We start from the raw sequence: 15347 nt of genomic DNA on the forward strand, positions 1-15347 counted from the left end.
TTCATGCGTTCAACAGGTGCACCGCCTCACGGAGCACATTCTTGTGGGGCTTAATCGACCAAAACCGTTATACACGGGAGCTCTCTTCTTCGACGTCGCAAAAGCGTTCGACAAAGTCTGGCACAATGGTTTGATTTTCAAACTATTCAACATGGGCGTGCCGGATAGTCTCGTGCTCATCATACGAGACTTCTTGTCGAACCGCTCTTTTCGATATCGAGTCGAGGGAACCCGCTCCTCCCCACGACCTCTCACAGCTGGAGTCCCGCAAGGTTCTGTCCTCTCACCCCTCCTATTTAGCTTATTCGTCAACGATATTCCCCGGTCGCCGCCGACCCATTTAGCTTTATTCGCCGACGACACGACTGTTTACTATTCTAGTAGAAATAAGTCCCTAATCGCAAAGAAGCTTCAGAGCGCAGCCCTAGCCCTAGGACAGTGGTTCCGAAAATGGCGCATAGACATCAACCCAGCGAAAAGTACTGCGGTGCTATTTCAGAGGGGAAGCTCCACACGGATTTCCTCCCGGATTAGGAGGAGGAATCTCACACCCCCGATTACTCTCTTTAGACAACCCATACCCTGGGCCAGGAAGGTCAAGTACCTGGGCGTTACCCTGGATGCATCGATGACATTCCGCCCGCATATAAAATCAGTCCGTGACCATGCCGCGTTTATTCTCGGTAGACTCTACCCCATGATCTGTAAGCGGAGTAAAATGTCCCTTCGGAACAAGGTGACACTTTACAAAACTTGCATAAGGCCCGTCATGACTTACGCGAGTGTGGTGTTCGCTCACGCGGCCCGCACACACATAGACACCCTCCAATCCCTACAATCCCGCTTTTGCAGGTTAGCTGTCGGCGCTCCGTGGTTCGTGAGGAACGTTGACCTACACGACGACCTGGGCCTCGAATCAATTCGGAAATACATGAAGTCAGCGTCGGAACGATACTTCGATAAGGCTATGCGTCATGATAATCGCCTTATCGTTGCCGCCGCTGACTACTCTCCGAATCCTGATCATGCAGGAGCCAGTCACCGTCGACGCCCTAGACACGTCCTTACGGATCCATCAGATCCAATAACCTTTGCATTAGATGCCTTCAGCTCTAATACTAGGGGCAGGCTTAGGGACCCCGGTAACCGTACTCGTCGAACTCGACAAAGAGGTCGACGTGCAACCTAACCCATGCATCAGCCCGCTGAGTTTCTCGCCGGATCTTCTCAGCGGGTCGCGATTCCGATCCGGTAGTAGATTCATTCGCGAAACAATTGCTCTTGAGTTGTTAGGTCTCCTTCGGAGGCGCTCGGGCAGTTGTTAGCAAATCCCACCCCTCTTGGCTGAGCCTTTGCTCGCCCACCTGTCCTGGTGAAACTGGAAAGGCCTTCGGGCCACCAGTAAACTTTCAATCATAAAAAAAAAAAAAAAAACATTGATACACACTGACTGCTAGACAGATTCACACGTCTTTGTATTTACAATATTCGTATAAAACTTCTAACATTAAAAAAAGTTCTTAACTACTTATACAAACTAATTTAAAATTTATTTACTCTTAAATATATGTGTGGATTCAATCAAATCTAGTGAGACATTCCCATAATGTATACTAGACGATGACCAGAACGCTATCTTGTTGTGTCTTTAAAGCGGTTAGTTACCCTCAATTAAGAAAAACAGTATTATTATTCGCCAATAGATGTCGGGAAGAGTTGATTATTGAAAACACGAATAAAACAACATTTTCTGAAAATAAATCGTACCTAGATAGATCGATTTATCGCCCCCGAAATCCCCTGTGTACTAAATTTTATGAAAATCGTTGGAGCCGTTTCCGAGATTCAGATTATATATCGACGCTTGAAAGGCAAACGTGACTAACCGACAATGCGTGAACTTTACAGTAGACAAATTTAAAGTTGAAATACCTGAAAACAAAATTTATTCTAACGAATCTAGCTGTAGTAGAATCTAGCTAATAGCTGTAGGATTGAAATGATTTTAATAGACCCAGAAATATTATTTTTTTGCGCATCGAATACGGTTATTGCCTATCATTTATGTACAAAGCAGTTATTGTCGCTTAGTCACGTTTGCCTTTCAAGCGTCGATATATAGATATATATATTAATATACAAGAATTGCTCGTTTAAAGGTTTAAGATAATGAGTTGATTTTGTAACAAGCAACCGGATACTAAATTGAACGATGTAGAAGTAGTTTTAAAGGAAATTACCTACCAAAATATGTTTAAATCACTGTACACACAAATCACGCTGCTTTTAAGTAAATCAAACAAACATAAGGTACGATGTCACATGGCCAATATAGTATTATGTTAGTGTATGATCTAAGCTCGTCGTTTATTTGGCCACAAATGACGTCATACGTATTGAAGTTACTTTCAGTAGAGTTCTGTAGTATGAAGAATATATTTATTGCTTAGATGGGTGGACAAGCTCACAACCCGCCCCTGAGCCCATGGACATCTGCAACGTAAATGCCGCCCACCCATCTTGAGATATGAGTTCTAAGGTCTCAGTATAGTTACAACGACTACCCCACCCTTTAAGCCGAAACGCATTACTGCTTCACGGCAGAAATAGGCAGGGTGCTGGTAGTGGGGGCAGCCTACCTACCCGTGCGGACTCACAAAAGGTCCACCAGTAATTACCCAAATTATAATTTTGCGGGTTTCCTTTTTATAACACGATGCTATTTCTTCACTGTGGTAGTCAATCGTGAACATTGTTATGTACGTATTTCATTACAAAAATTGGTACCCGTCTGCGGAATTCGAATGCACTGGACATTTTATCCTTCAGGCCACGACGACAAGTTCTGAAGTATTACTTCATCTTCCTAGTCATGCACTCTTGGCAGAGTGGTCGTGGTCATGCATCAGTCAAATCCTGCGATACTGACCCTCTCACGACGCCATGTGGCACGATGTTTCGCAGAGTGAGACCAATCATTTATTTTGGAGTAAGTCACAGATTTTATGAGGTCGATCCATCGTGTTGGAGATCGTCCGCGAGATCTTTGGCCCTCGACTTTCCCTTGCACTACCAACCGCTCAATGGAGTCCATTACGAGTGATGTGCCTGAAGAACTTGAGGATTCCTATTTGGACTGTTGACGATAGAAGTATTACTACAGAGACATTAAGGAGACGATAGGAAAGTTTCCATACGTACTCGCTAACAATGTAGTGCCTTTCAAGTTATCCATTATTAATATCAATCAAATATTATTAATAAGCAATTAATTATTATTATTAAAGTTTAGTTAGCTAAAACAGTTCGACCGTGAGCTTGTATCGACATCAAAAGGCTGGTATATCAAACCGAAACCAATAGATGAGTTTGTGGACTTCAAACTTCGTCTAACCGTTATATAGGACATTCACCTTCACACATATACTCATTTGCCTGAAAATTCTTAAACCTGATATTTATATAAACGTATCTTCTTATAAAATTGTATTGAAGTGAATAATTCTTTAGCATTCTTGTGATTTAAAATTTGAAACGGAAATTATACTCAAAGAGCGACAATAGAATGAGAAAATCATATGAATCTATAAGATTTACCTGCGAAAGAATTAGAATATTTCTGGAGGTCTCACTTCTACCATGTGTCAACTGCAGACATGTTTTTCGAACGAAGTTCCTTATGGGACGATGCGGAGGGGTACCCTAACCGGGAAAAAACGTCCGTAACGTAAGATTTTTATTATTTATGTATAGTCTTAGTATGATGGCTATACAGTGTCTAATGTATAGTCTACGTGATGACGGTTATTATTATTTTTCAATATTCTATTTTACATTCATTAAAATGTCCTGATGTGCTCGAAAGAGAACATCCAAATGTCTTTGACAATGATATTGACTACAACTGGTAATTGGAACCATAATTAAGGCCAGTAACTACTAAACAACGAAAACATAATGTAGGTAATTTACTTTCTAAAATTAACTATTTTCATTTTTGTTTTAAAAGTTTCTGCCTTAAATTTTAAATTTAATTACCCACCAATGTATTTTTCTAATTATCTTAAACTGATAGTTATGTAAACATATCTTACGTATTTATTATACATATTAATATTAATGATACTTACTATGTACTAGTAAAACAATAAATATAGAACACACACATCAGTATAACTTTCCCTTTGTTTCAGTATTTCTTATTTGATTCCTAAAAGTTTAAAAGGACAAACTTTGAACGCCATATTAATTCACAAGTATCATCACTCGTCTTTATTTCACAAAACACAATCACTTTAAAAACGTCGTAACTGCTATAAAAAGCAGACGATTAACACTTTATTGTCTCGAAAAGTTTTTTATTTTTGACGTGACAACGTCTTATAATTCGATGGAGCCGGCTGCACGCATGAAAAAACATGACTCATGCGGCGTTACCTCGCTCTGAGGCGTTGAAGGCTTGAAGTGCGAGCGAGAGCGCGCAACGAGCGACAAAGAGGCACAATCGGCCTCGGCGCTCAACAGCGTTCGACATCTGTCTCTCTCCTACTTGAGTGAGCGATGAATTGTACTTATGCGTACAAATAAATGTAACTTGATCAATTCAATAGTGATTTCCATTTACCTCCTTCTCTATATCCATACAAAATATCTATCAAACAAATAAAATTAAAATTTTCTTTTGAAAAATGAAACCATCCCGTCAGTATTTTCTTATGACGTTGTCACGTTCAACTATCGTCAGTAAACCGACTTTACAGACAACCAATATTTTTTACTCATAAAGTGGAAGTGTGGGCCCTGTTTTGGGCTGCCCGGCTCGCGACCATGTTATCCGGTATAGGAACTGGCTCCCTTCTTCGCCTGTTTCTATGACCTGGTAAAAAAAAAACAACAGCAGCTCATTTACATTGTACTATTATTGGTCTAATGTACACGAAATGCTTCGAACCTTATGATCTGGAAGCGCAAAAGTAATTTGACAACATGATTTATTTGACATAGCCTAACTATTAATAGGCTCCTTTACGTTTTGCCTCTTTAAAATGACTTTAAAAATGCATTTTTTTTTATTACTTAGATGGGTAGACGAGCTCACAGCCCACTTGATGTTAAGTGGTTACTGGAGCCCATAGACATCTACAACGTAAATGCACCACCCACCTTGAGATATAAGTTCTAAAGTCTCAGTATAGTTACAACGGCTACGCAACCCTTGAAACCGAAACGCATTACTGCTTCACGTCAGAAATAGGCGGGGTGGTGGTACCTAGCCGTCGGGACTCCAAAGAGGTCCCACCACACCAGTAATTACGCAAATTATAATTTTGCGGGTTTGATTTTTACTACACGATGTTATTCCTTCACCGTGGAATTTCAATTTCAACGTCAATAGTGTCTTCTAATGTTGAGGTTTGAACGTTTGCAGCCCGCATGTTCGATTTCTTCGACGCCGGCACTATGGAGGGTCTGGTCTGGCGGCTGATGCGTTGCCTACTACCAGTTTATATACCTGTGTAATGGGTCTTGATACGATGGGCGCTGGCAGCGCGGGATGGACGCCGCTTCCCAAAACAGTGCTGTGTGAGCCGCTGCTAAACACAATCCTCCCCCTCCAGTCCGTCCAGCTCTACGTACAATACGTCAATGTTAATTAGATTCAAATAAGTCCGTGACCTAACAAGATGAGCATTTGGCGAACCGATATGACTGTTTCAGTTCGAACTGAGGTAAGCCGGAATACTTTGTAAGTAACTTTTTATTTAAATTTTTTTTATTGCTTAGTGCGGTGGACGATCTCACGGCCCAGCTGACGTTAAGTGGTCACCGAAGCCCATAGACATCTACGAAATTGTATAGTGTGGAATTTTATTAGAGAATGTTCTTTTAGTAGATATCTTACACGCGTTGTCAACACAATAATATTGAAAATAAAAAAATTTAAAGATATGATCATAAATAATTTGCAATCAAAAAATGCGTGTTTTTATATTAAAGATTATAAATGTTTATGATACAAACAAAACGAATGAAGAAGCTAATATTATGTAGGTACTTTAATCACAAAGCTTAAAAGATACTTGACAAAAATCATTTGGGTTGATAAAGTTTACAAACCAGTGCGTCCAGTCTGGCTGCCTCTTATGACGCAAGCGGTGACCTCTTGGCTGGAGCTGACCGGCGGTGGGGCAGCCTGTTTTCCGCTCTCCGATTTTTCACGACAACACAACCTAAGGGTATAATGAGGTCCTGAGTTTGAATGTCGTTTTGTAGCTCCAAATGACGTCATTTAAAAGTAATTATTGTATCGTAGAATATGAGTCAAAAATGTTTAGAATCTGGTCAATTTCCAATGAATGTCCCATTTCCAAACCAATGAATGTACTGACTCCGGTGGCGGTACCTGTGGCGTCAATTTGACTTGACCGCTCGCCCAAAACTATCCAGGAGCTTTGTTTTTATACTTATTAGATGATGATAGATTGATAACGCCATCTTGGTTAGTTGCCCTCAATTAAGAAAAATAGTATTATTATTCGCCAATAGATGTCGGGAAGAGTTGATTATTGAAAACACGAATAAAACAACATTTTCTAAAAATAAATCGTAGCTAGATCGATTTATCGCCCCCGAAATCCCCTGTATACTAAATTTTATGAAAACCGTTGTAGCCGTTTCCGAGATTCAGATTATATATTATATACAAGAATAGCTTGTTTAAAGGTATAAGATAAGATAAACTTACTTATTTTTTTATACTTAATGAATTTTTTATACTTAATGGCCTTGCAATAATATGGTTTTGGTAAAATGTTTGTTTGTCGTTTGCAGATTCCTGGTAGCGATTTTTGTAAAAGTTGCTAAACTTGGTAATTTAGAGCACTGGTAGAATTTAGTGCTGTGGGCATGATGTTAAGAGGTTATTACGTCGGCAACGCTAGAGACACAGTTCACGGAAACAGTTTTCCATATCGATACAATTATATTCGAAATTCTAGCATGTTTATTGGATTGACCTCATTACCAAAATTGGATGAATGCGTGGCCAATAACAAACTCAATTTCAGTGCTGAGCTATGTACGGAAGGTATTTTAATTGGTGCCTTCGAAAGGTAATTGGCTATTACTAGGGTTTAAAACAAAATCCTGAATATTACTTCTCGCTTAGGTATTATTAATACCAACGTATGTTATATAACGTATATAGTTCTGGAACGCGATCTAGAGGTCGGAGCCAAAAAAAGATGCAGTGGTCAATTGTCTCGGCATCTGGACACTTGGGCACTGAGACTGAGCCACGCACTTCACTGTGCCACTGATAGACATAAGTGGCTACAAATCACAAATAAGGTCATAGGCGGGCGCATCACGATGCTCAGCAATGAGCGATTGATTGAGGGACGAGGAGGAAGTTAGTTTTAATGGACGAATTTATAAATCCCATTAACAAATAAACATAAAGTGCTGCCAAGTGTGAGCAGCTATCAATACCAAAGTTCTCCTTTTTTAAGAATGAATCAATCGCGAATCCTAATGTAAGAATTGTTTGCGAGCGAAATGTGCACGCTGCAAAATCTAACAAATGGTGATGTCTATAGGTTTTTGTAACAACTTAATACCAGTTGTTGGGCCGTAGGCTTGTCCACTCATTTAAGCAATTAAAAATACATATTTATAAAGTACTGTACATATTCATTTTATATTAAAATTATTATAATATATACTTGAGTTCGCATCAGTAGTTTGGGGTCCCCATTACGATACTTACTCGCAGCGTATTGAAAGCGTACAGCGTGCATTCACTAGGCACTTGGCATTCCATTCTTCTAGCATGTCTTACCGTACCACATATGGTCTACGTCTCAAACATTTTAAAAACTTAATTTTACATATTAATTTTAAGCTTGAATGTTTTGTGTGTATTGCTGTTGGTGTGTCTAAATAAATAAATAAATAATAAATATTCTAGTTTTCTTGAGATGACAGTTTATTGTAACGAAAATAAAAACGAAAAATACACCTTATTACTCAATTATGTGCTTATTAATTTACATTAATAGCTAAGATGGATATACACAATAATACGGGTAAATAAGTAATTTTACTCTGGAATTTAAATCCCACTTAATCATGAACAAACGATAAAGGTCTACTCACCCAAAGATCCCGCAGCTTTTCGATAAGCTTATAAAGGCTTGCCTAAACTTTCTATTCATAAAACAGTATGTGATAGGATTACAGCAAGACGAACAATAGGCGAGGAGCTGTGAGCAAATAATTCCCTTTGAACCTATGTGCTCATACAACTGGTCTGGGTAGAATAGGTAAATCTGTGGAAGGAAGATTTTAGTTATTAGTTAAATTTGTAGAATAGGTAAATCTGTGGAAGAAGATTTTAGTTATTAGTTAAACTTCTAGAATAGGTTTTTACTGGTGGTAGGACCTCTTGTGAATCCGCGCGGGTAGGTACCACCGCCCTGCCCATTTCTGCCGTGAAGCACTAATGCGTTTCGGTTTGAAGGGTGGGGCAGCCGTTGTAACTATACTTGAGACCTTAGAACTTATATCTCAAGGTGGGTGGCGCATTTACGTCGTAGATGTCTATGGGCTCCAGTAACCACTTAACACCAGGTGGGCTGTGAGCTCGTTCACCCATCTAGCAATAAAAAAAAAGGTAAATCTGTGGAAGGAAGATTTTAGTCATTAGTTAAATTTGTAATATTAGACTTGTCTGGCGGTTCGTTGGCTTTAAATTAAAATAAAAACATGTTGCAGTTTCCCCCGGGGATAAAGAGTGGTTTGTGTCACTTTCTGTTTCACGAATTATTAGTCGATTTGTAGCTTCCTTGCTATGTAGAATCGCGAATCAGTAAAAACACCATGTGATCTAGCCTATGTCATTTACTGCGGTTAAATGTAATCGGGCTGGACAAAAAAGGCCTGGTTCGCCTTTACATAATATATCACTTTTCAATTGAGCTCTTGTTTGGCGGGCACTTTGATAAGTTAAGAAGCGAAGTGAATATATTATAATAAGTGAATATATGTAGTAGTTTAATCGATTTTAAGTAAGTACGTAAACTACCGATACTTGCAAAAACCTAAAGTATCATTGCTGCTGATGGGAAGGAATGGACAAAGTACAAAAGTAGAAGGAAATTTATATGTCTTTGTTACCTTCTATACGTATATATTACATATACTATGGTAGAGTAACTTAAATTCAGCTTATAATATCTTATCTTATACGATTTTTATAAAATTTAGTATACAGGGGATTTCGGGGGAGATAAATCGATCTAGCTACGGTTTATTTTCAGAAAATGTTGTTTTATTCGTGTTTTCAATAAACAACTTTATCGATAATCAACTTTATGACTCTTCCCGACATCTATTGGCGAATAATAATACTATTTTTATAATTGAGTGCAAATAACTGCTTTTAAGACACAATAACACTAAAGCTATTTTAGCAGATGGCGCTGTTAAGCCACCCGAAGCCAATGAGCGTTTGGTTTAAGGTTAGACCAAGAAAATGAATTGCTTATATCTATTATATGTCACTCACGTGTTCACTTAAAAATGCCTAAACGATCTTGGAATGTTTCATCATTTTATCAATATGTAATTCGTATTTAAATATAATTTCTAAAAAACACAATTTATCAAACAAAAAAAAATACCTAGCAAAGCTCGGTCATCGTCTGGTTATTTTATAAATAACATCGTCGGAAGAACGCAAAATGATTATGGACTATTGAATATGAAAAAAAAAACATTGAAGATTGAAGAATCAAGAATCGAGAATAAAGAGCAAAGAAGAATATATGTGAAAATTACTTGAGCACTGGGGCATTACTGATAACAATTTTATTCGTTAAGATGCTATTCACTGAGTAGTTTCTCCTTTAAGCCGATTTAATGTTTCTTTTGCTTTATAAATAGAGATCTTTTTTGCATTCATGCAGTATCGCGGTTCCTATAAAAATATTTTATTAAAACTTTCACATAATATTATAACGAACGCTGGCAGAATTTGTAATATGCTTTTAAAGAATACCAATTGTGTTCTCGGAATGAGCAATAGAAAATGCTGGAGAATTTAAATGGAACTTTTATAGCCATTTCACAGCTATGATTTATTTTGTAAGTATATGTATACAGTAATGTAAGTAAGTAATGTAATAACAGTAATGTAAGTATATGTATACAGTAGTGTAATAGATTGAGAATGAAGCCTTTATTTGTTAACTCACGCAAAATAAGGATGATTATTTTTGATCCTCGTCAATAGGAAAAAAATTAAAAATAAATAATAGTTTAAAAAAGATGCGTGGTGTCGTGGGACACCGGGTAAGAACGAAGTTCTTTATTATAAAAAAACTAATTTTAAGTTCTATTCGAGATATAAAAATAAAAAAAAACTGGAGGTTTCGCAACAACCCACGGTCATTCGGTAACGTGTAAACTTATTGTGGTACACTTCGTTCACGATTGTTTGCATAAGAGTTGTATATTGCGCAAGCGATAAAAAAATGATAAAAAATATGTTATTTTTTGTACGTTAATACAAAGTTAAGTCGTACACTGTGTGCATTAGGTACTAACTTGTACGCTATTACAAAGTTAAGTCGTACACTGTGTGCATTAGGTACTAACTTGTACGCTATTACAAAGTTAAGCTGTACACTGTGTGCATTAGTAATAAAAATCTTACGTTACGGACGTTTTTTCCCGGTTAGGGTACCCCTCCGCATCGTTCCATAAGGAGCTTCGTTCCAAAACAAAAAAAACCCCTTTTATAGAAATCCAACTAAAAAATAGAAAATAAATTTTAATAAATTTGAATTAAGAATAGTGTAGAAAAATGATTTTAATGTAAAAAAAGCGTGGGGTGATTTTCAGTATATTATCAAAATAACCCTTCTACACATAACTGTTCATAAAATATTTATAACTATTGATAACCCCACGCTTTTTTTTTTACAATAAAATCATTTTTTCTTACACTATTTTTAATTGAAATTTATTTTATATTTTTTAAGTCGGATTTTCTATAATAGCGTATTTTTTTAGTTTTGGTAAACTATTCTTTATTTTTCATTTTTTAGTTGAATTTCAATTTTTTCAAGTTTTTTTCAATTTTTCGAATATTTCATTGAATCAGTCGGTAAGTTATCCGAGAAATAGGTGATCGGCGCGCCTGATAGTTTCCCTTCTTGGTCTTGATGCAGACATCTCGGACCTCAGGAAAACAAAAAATCGCTAATCCTGATTATCCTAGTAAGGATAACGGATCAAACTGTTTAAAATATCGAATTGTCATCGCTCTTTAATAAGTATGGCAAATTTCGAGTTAATCCGACGTTTTGAAGAGGGTTAAAATTATGTTCAAAGATACCGTTACATACTAACATACGTTTGAAGCTAATAAAAGCGTATTAACAATAGGCGTTGTCACTGACACATTCAGATCTGTCAAAATTTGAAAGATCTTTCAAATCGGAATGCGAGTTTGTGAAGATATGTAGATCTTTAAGGAATTCTTCGGAATCTATATTAATAACCAGTTTATAATTAAATATATCCACGTGTTATATTAATTGCATCATTTAAGATTTCCGGAACGGTTTAGGGTATTTTGGTCTTAATATCTTTCTAGTAGTACAAACTAGAGGTTTATAAATAAATAATAATAAATAAATAAATATTTACTAACGATCACGCCACGTTAACTGGTCCCGTGCTAAGTTCGTAAAGAACTTGTGTTACAGGTACCAGATAACGGAAATAAATGTAAGATTTTTATTATACACATACATATATTTAATATACATCCATAACCCTGGAAAAGACATTTATATTTATCATACAAATATCTTCCCTTGGCGGGATTCGAACCCGCGACCCCCTTATGTAGTGACCATGTCACTTACCACCACACCAGACAGCCGTTTAAAAAAATCGAAATGGAATTAGACTGGACAACGCTTCAAAGACTCCGTTGGGAGAATATCCTTGGGTTGGGGAAACGTGCATCAGCTGGTTACAGTGTTGACCGCGGTGATCCGCTTACCTTATTAGGGTTCTGACCTCGGGGGGATGGGATGCTTGGGCAAGTGTAAATACCATCCTTGGGCCCGCGGTCTACAATACATCATCATATATGTAACAGATTTTCTTTTTGTCTTGATATAGAAATTAAAACCAAAATATAAAATCGAAACTTTATTTTATTGGTAACACTAAAGTTCATTAATAGAATCTAAACAAAACAAAAGAAAATTGATTGACAAACAAAAGACGAAATTTATTAAGATTACAAACTTAATGACAGATAGAGCTTTCCTAATATAATAATACAGTTTGGGGAAATATTTCACTGAAGGCAGCGGCTTGGCTCTGCCCCAGGCATTCCTGAAGTCCATGGGCAACGGTAACTAATTACCATCAGGTAGGCCGTATGTTCGTTTGCCTACAAGCGCAATAAAAAAAAGATTTTGAAACAAATGCAGTAATTCTTAGTTTAAATTAAATATTTAATGTTCACGGACACGAGTAACGGGTAACTACTTAAAAATATATTTCTTAGAGCAAAGTAGAAGAAATAGAGAATACAAGAAGTCCTTTATGGCTCTAGTTTCAGCGTGTTTTTTAAAACGCGGTCAGTTTCCGCACAAAATCCGTCATGTATGAACTATTTAGTTAGTAGCTCGCTCAAATAATTGTTCCCTTAAATTCCGTTTTAAAATGTACTTTAAAATTTTTCATTATCTTCAATTTGTGAAGAAGATTATACAAAATGAGATGCGTAACTTAATTACAGTAACAAAGGATGGAGCTTTGTGGTACAATTAAATTTGAAAATACAATTTTCAACATTCTAATTCAGAAAGATTGATTAATTAAATTTTCGTGACTAAGCTGATAGACTGAACTAAGAATTATTAGACGAGATTTTGATATCTCTATATATAAAAATGAATTGCTGTTCGTTAGTCTCGCTAAAACTCGAGAACGGCTGGATCGATTTGGCTAGTTTTGGTCTTGAATTATTCGTGGAAGTCCAGGGAAGGTTTAAAAGGTGAGAAAATATAAAAAAAAAGCTCGGAATTATATAAAAACAAACAATTTTGTTTTTCCTTTGATATGTCCCCTTGATGTGTCTTTTATTTATCGATTGAGGCACTACGAAGTCTGCCGGGTCAGCTAGTATTTTAATATGTTTCTGTATAGATTCAGACTGGGAGACGTAAATGGTATGTAACAATCACGAATGTCATATACAAATCATAAACATTGTTTATCAGACTGCTAACGGGACTGCAGTCATCGGTAAATTTGGTTTAATTCTAATGATTTTGATTTTTTTTATTGCTATTTGGGTGGACGAGCTCACAGCCCACCTGGTGTTTTTTTTTTTTTTTTTGTTTTTTTTTATTGCTTAGATGTGTGGACGAGCTCACAGCCCACCTGGTGTTAAGTGGTTACTGGAGCCCATAGACACCTACAACGTAAATGCGCCACACACCTTGAGATATAGTTCTAAGGTCTCAGTGTAGTTACAACGGCGGCCCTCCCTTAAAACCGAAACGCATTACTGCTTCACGGCAGAAATAGGCGGGGCGGTGGTACCTACCCGTGCGGACTCACAAGAGGTCCTACCACCAGTGTTAATTGGTTACTGGAGCGCATAGACATCTACAACGTAAATGCACCACCCACCTTGAGATATAAGTTCTAAGGTCTCAGTATAGTTACAACTGCTGCCCCATGTTTCAAACCGAAACGCATTACTGCTTCACGGCAGAAATAGGTAGGGTGGTGGTAACCTACCCGCGCGGACTCGCAAGAGGTCCTACCACCAGTAATTACGCAAATTATAATTTTTGCGGGTTTGATTTTTTATTACACGATGTTATTCCTTCACCGTTTTTTAACGTAAAACTGGAGATACCCACAGTGAACTGATAGTGATGATTTAACGCAGTGTTTGTGCGAGCCTTACTTTCAGTAAAAATACGGCTGCCCAAAGGCGGACATGCACATCATCGTCTTCGAACAATCAATACCCCGGGCCAGGTAGGTTAAGGATCTGGAAGTCATCCTTGATGCACCTACGACATTCAGATTTTACCCTATGATCTGGATCGGTAAGCAGACTAAATGTCCATTCGCAATAAGGTTACACTAAAAAAAACTTGCATACGGCCTATAAAGACCTGTGCGAGTGCGGTGTTCACTGACGCGACCCACACCCGCGAAAATCCCATCAGTCCCTTCAATCCCGTTTTTGAATCATAGCCATCGAGCGGACGGTTAGCGTGGTATGGACATGTGATGCGTAGAGAGAAGATGCATGTGACTAGGAGATGTATGGAAATGGTAGTGCAAGGTAGAGGGGGAAGAGGTCGACCGAAGAAGACATGGATGGAGTGTGTGAATGACGATATGAGAGAGAGAGGAGTGAGTGTTGAGATGACGGCTGATAGAAGAGAATGGAAGAGAAAAATTAGCTGTGCCGACCCCACCTAGTGAGATAAGGTGGAGAAAAAGAAGAAGCCATCGAAGCACCATGATTCGTGAGGAACGTTGACCTTCACGTCGATCTGAGCCTCGAATCAACCAGACAACACCTGAAGTTAGCATCGGAAAGGTAGTTCGATAAGGCGTTGCGTCATGAAAATCGCTTCATTGTGGTGGTCGCTGACTACTTTTCGACTGCAGCCCATGCAGGAGCCAGTCACTATCGACGCCCTAGATATGTCTTTACAGATCCATTCGATCTGCTAATATTGTCATTAGACGCCCTAGGAGACGCACTAGGAGCAGGAATTAATTTTTTATTATTTATTTATTTATTTATATACACACAGAAAAGATGACATAGTACAGAGTACTAGGAAAATTATGTACAAAGGCCCTGCTTATTTCTTTAAGAAATCTCTTCCAGCAGACCTGCGAGAGGATTATGAGAATAATAATTAAAATGATTTTTTATGATTTTAAATTTTATATGAGCCTTGAACTGACTGCTAGGCCCCTAAAAGAACTTGCAGAATTGAGATTTTAATTTAAATTCCGTTAAAATTTCCAACATCGCTCATAAATCACTTTCAATTCCAAGAAACATTTTTTCGTTTATCTTTTTATTTCAGTTGAGCTTTTCTATGCATTGAAAAAGTTTTGCGACAACTGAAAACTCGTTAGTCAAAATCTTTCTTTTTTTGAAGATTTTACTGAATGTAAAGTTTTTACTTTGTCGTAATTTTTATAATGGAAAGAATTGATAATGGAAACAAACTCGAGGTCGAGGACTTTCAACCAGCTTCGTTCTCTGCAGGAAG

General features: G+C 37.5%; 1 protein-coding gene across 1 annotated transcript in view; it reads right to left on the reverse strand.

Annotated features, from left to right (window-relative positions):
* Positions 1-4017: 4017 nt before the first annotated feature.
* The window catches only part of NGR-A9 (neuropeptide receptor A9), a 70258-nt gene continuing 58928 nt past the window's right edge, over positions 4018-15347 (reverse strand). The window contains exons 9-12 of the mRNA XM_028175769.2: positions 8158-8330; positions 6118-6230; positions 5513-5629; positions 4018-4876 (exon numbers count right to left, since the gene is read on the reverse strand). Of these exons, the coding sequence (XP_028031570.2) occupies positions 5595-5629; positions 6118-6230; positions 8158-8330 (321 nt within the window). The 3' untranslated portion in view covers positions 4018-4876; positions 5513-5594. The remainder of the gene's footprint in view (positions 4877-5512; positions 5630-6117; positions 6231-8157; positions 8331-15347) is intronic.

The sequence above is a fragment of the Bombyx mandarina genome, chromosome 13, assembly GCF_030267445.1.
Source record: "Bombyx mandarina strain Sakado chromosome 13, ASM3026744v2".
Lineage (NCBI taxonomy): Eukaryota > Metazoa > Arthropoda > Insecta > Lepidoptera > Bombycidae > Bombyx > Bombyx mandarina.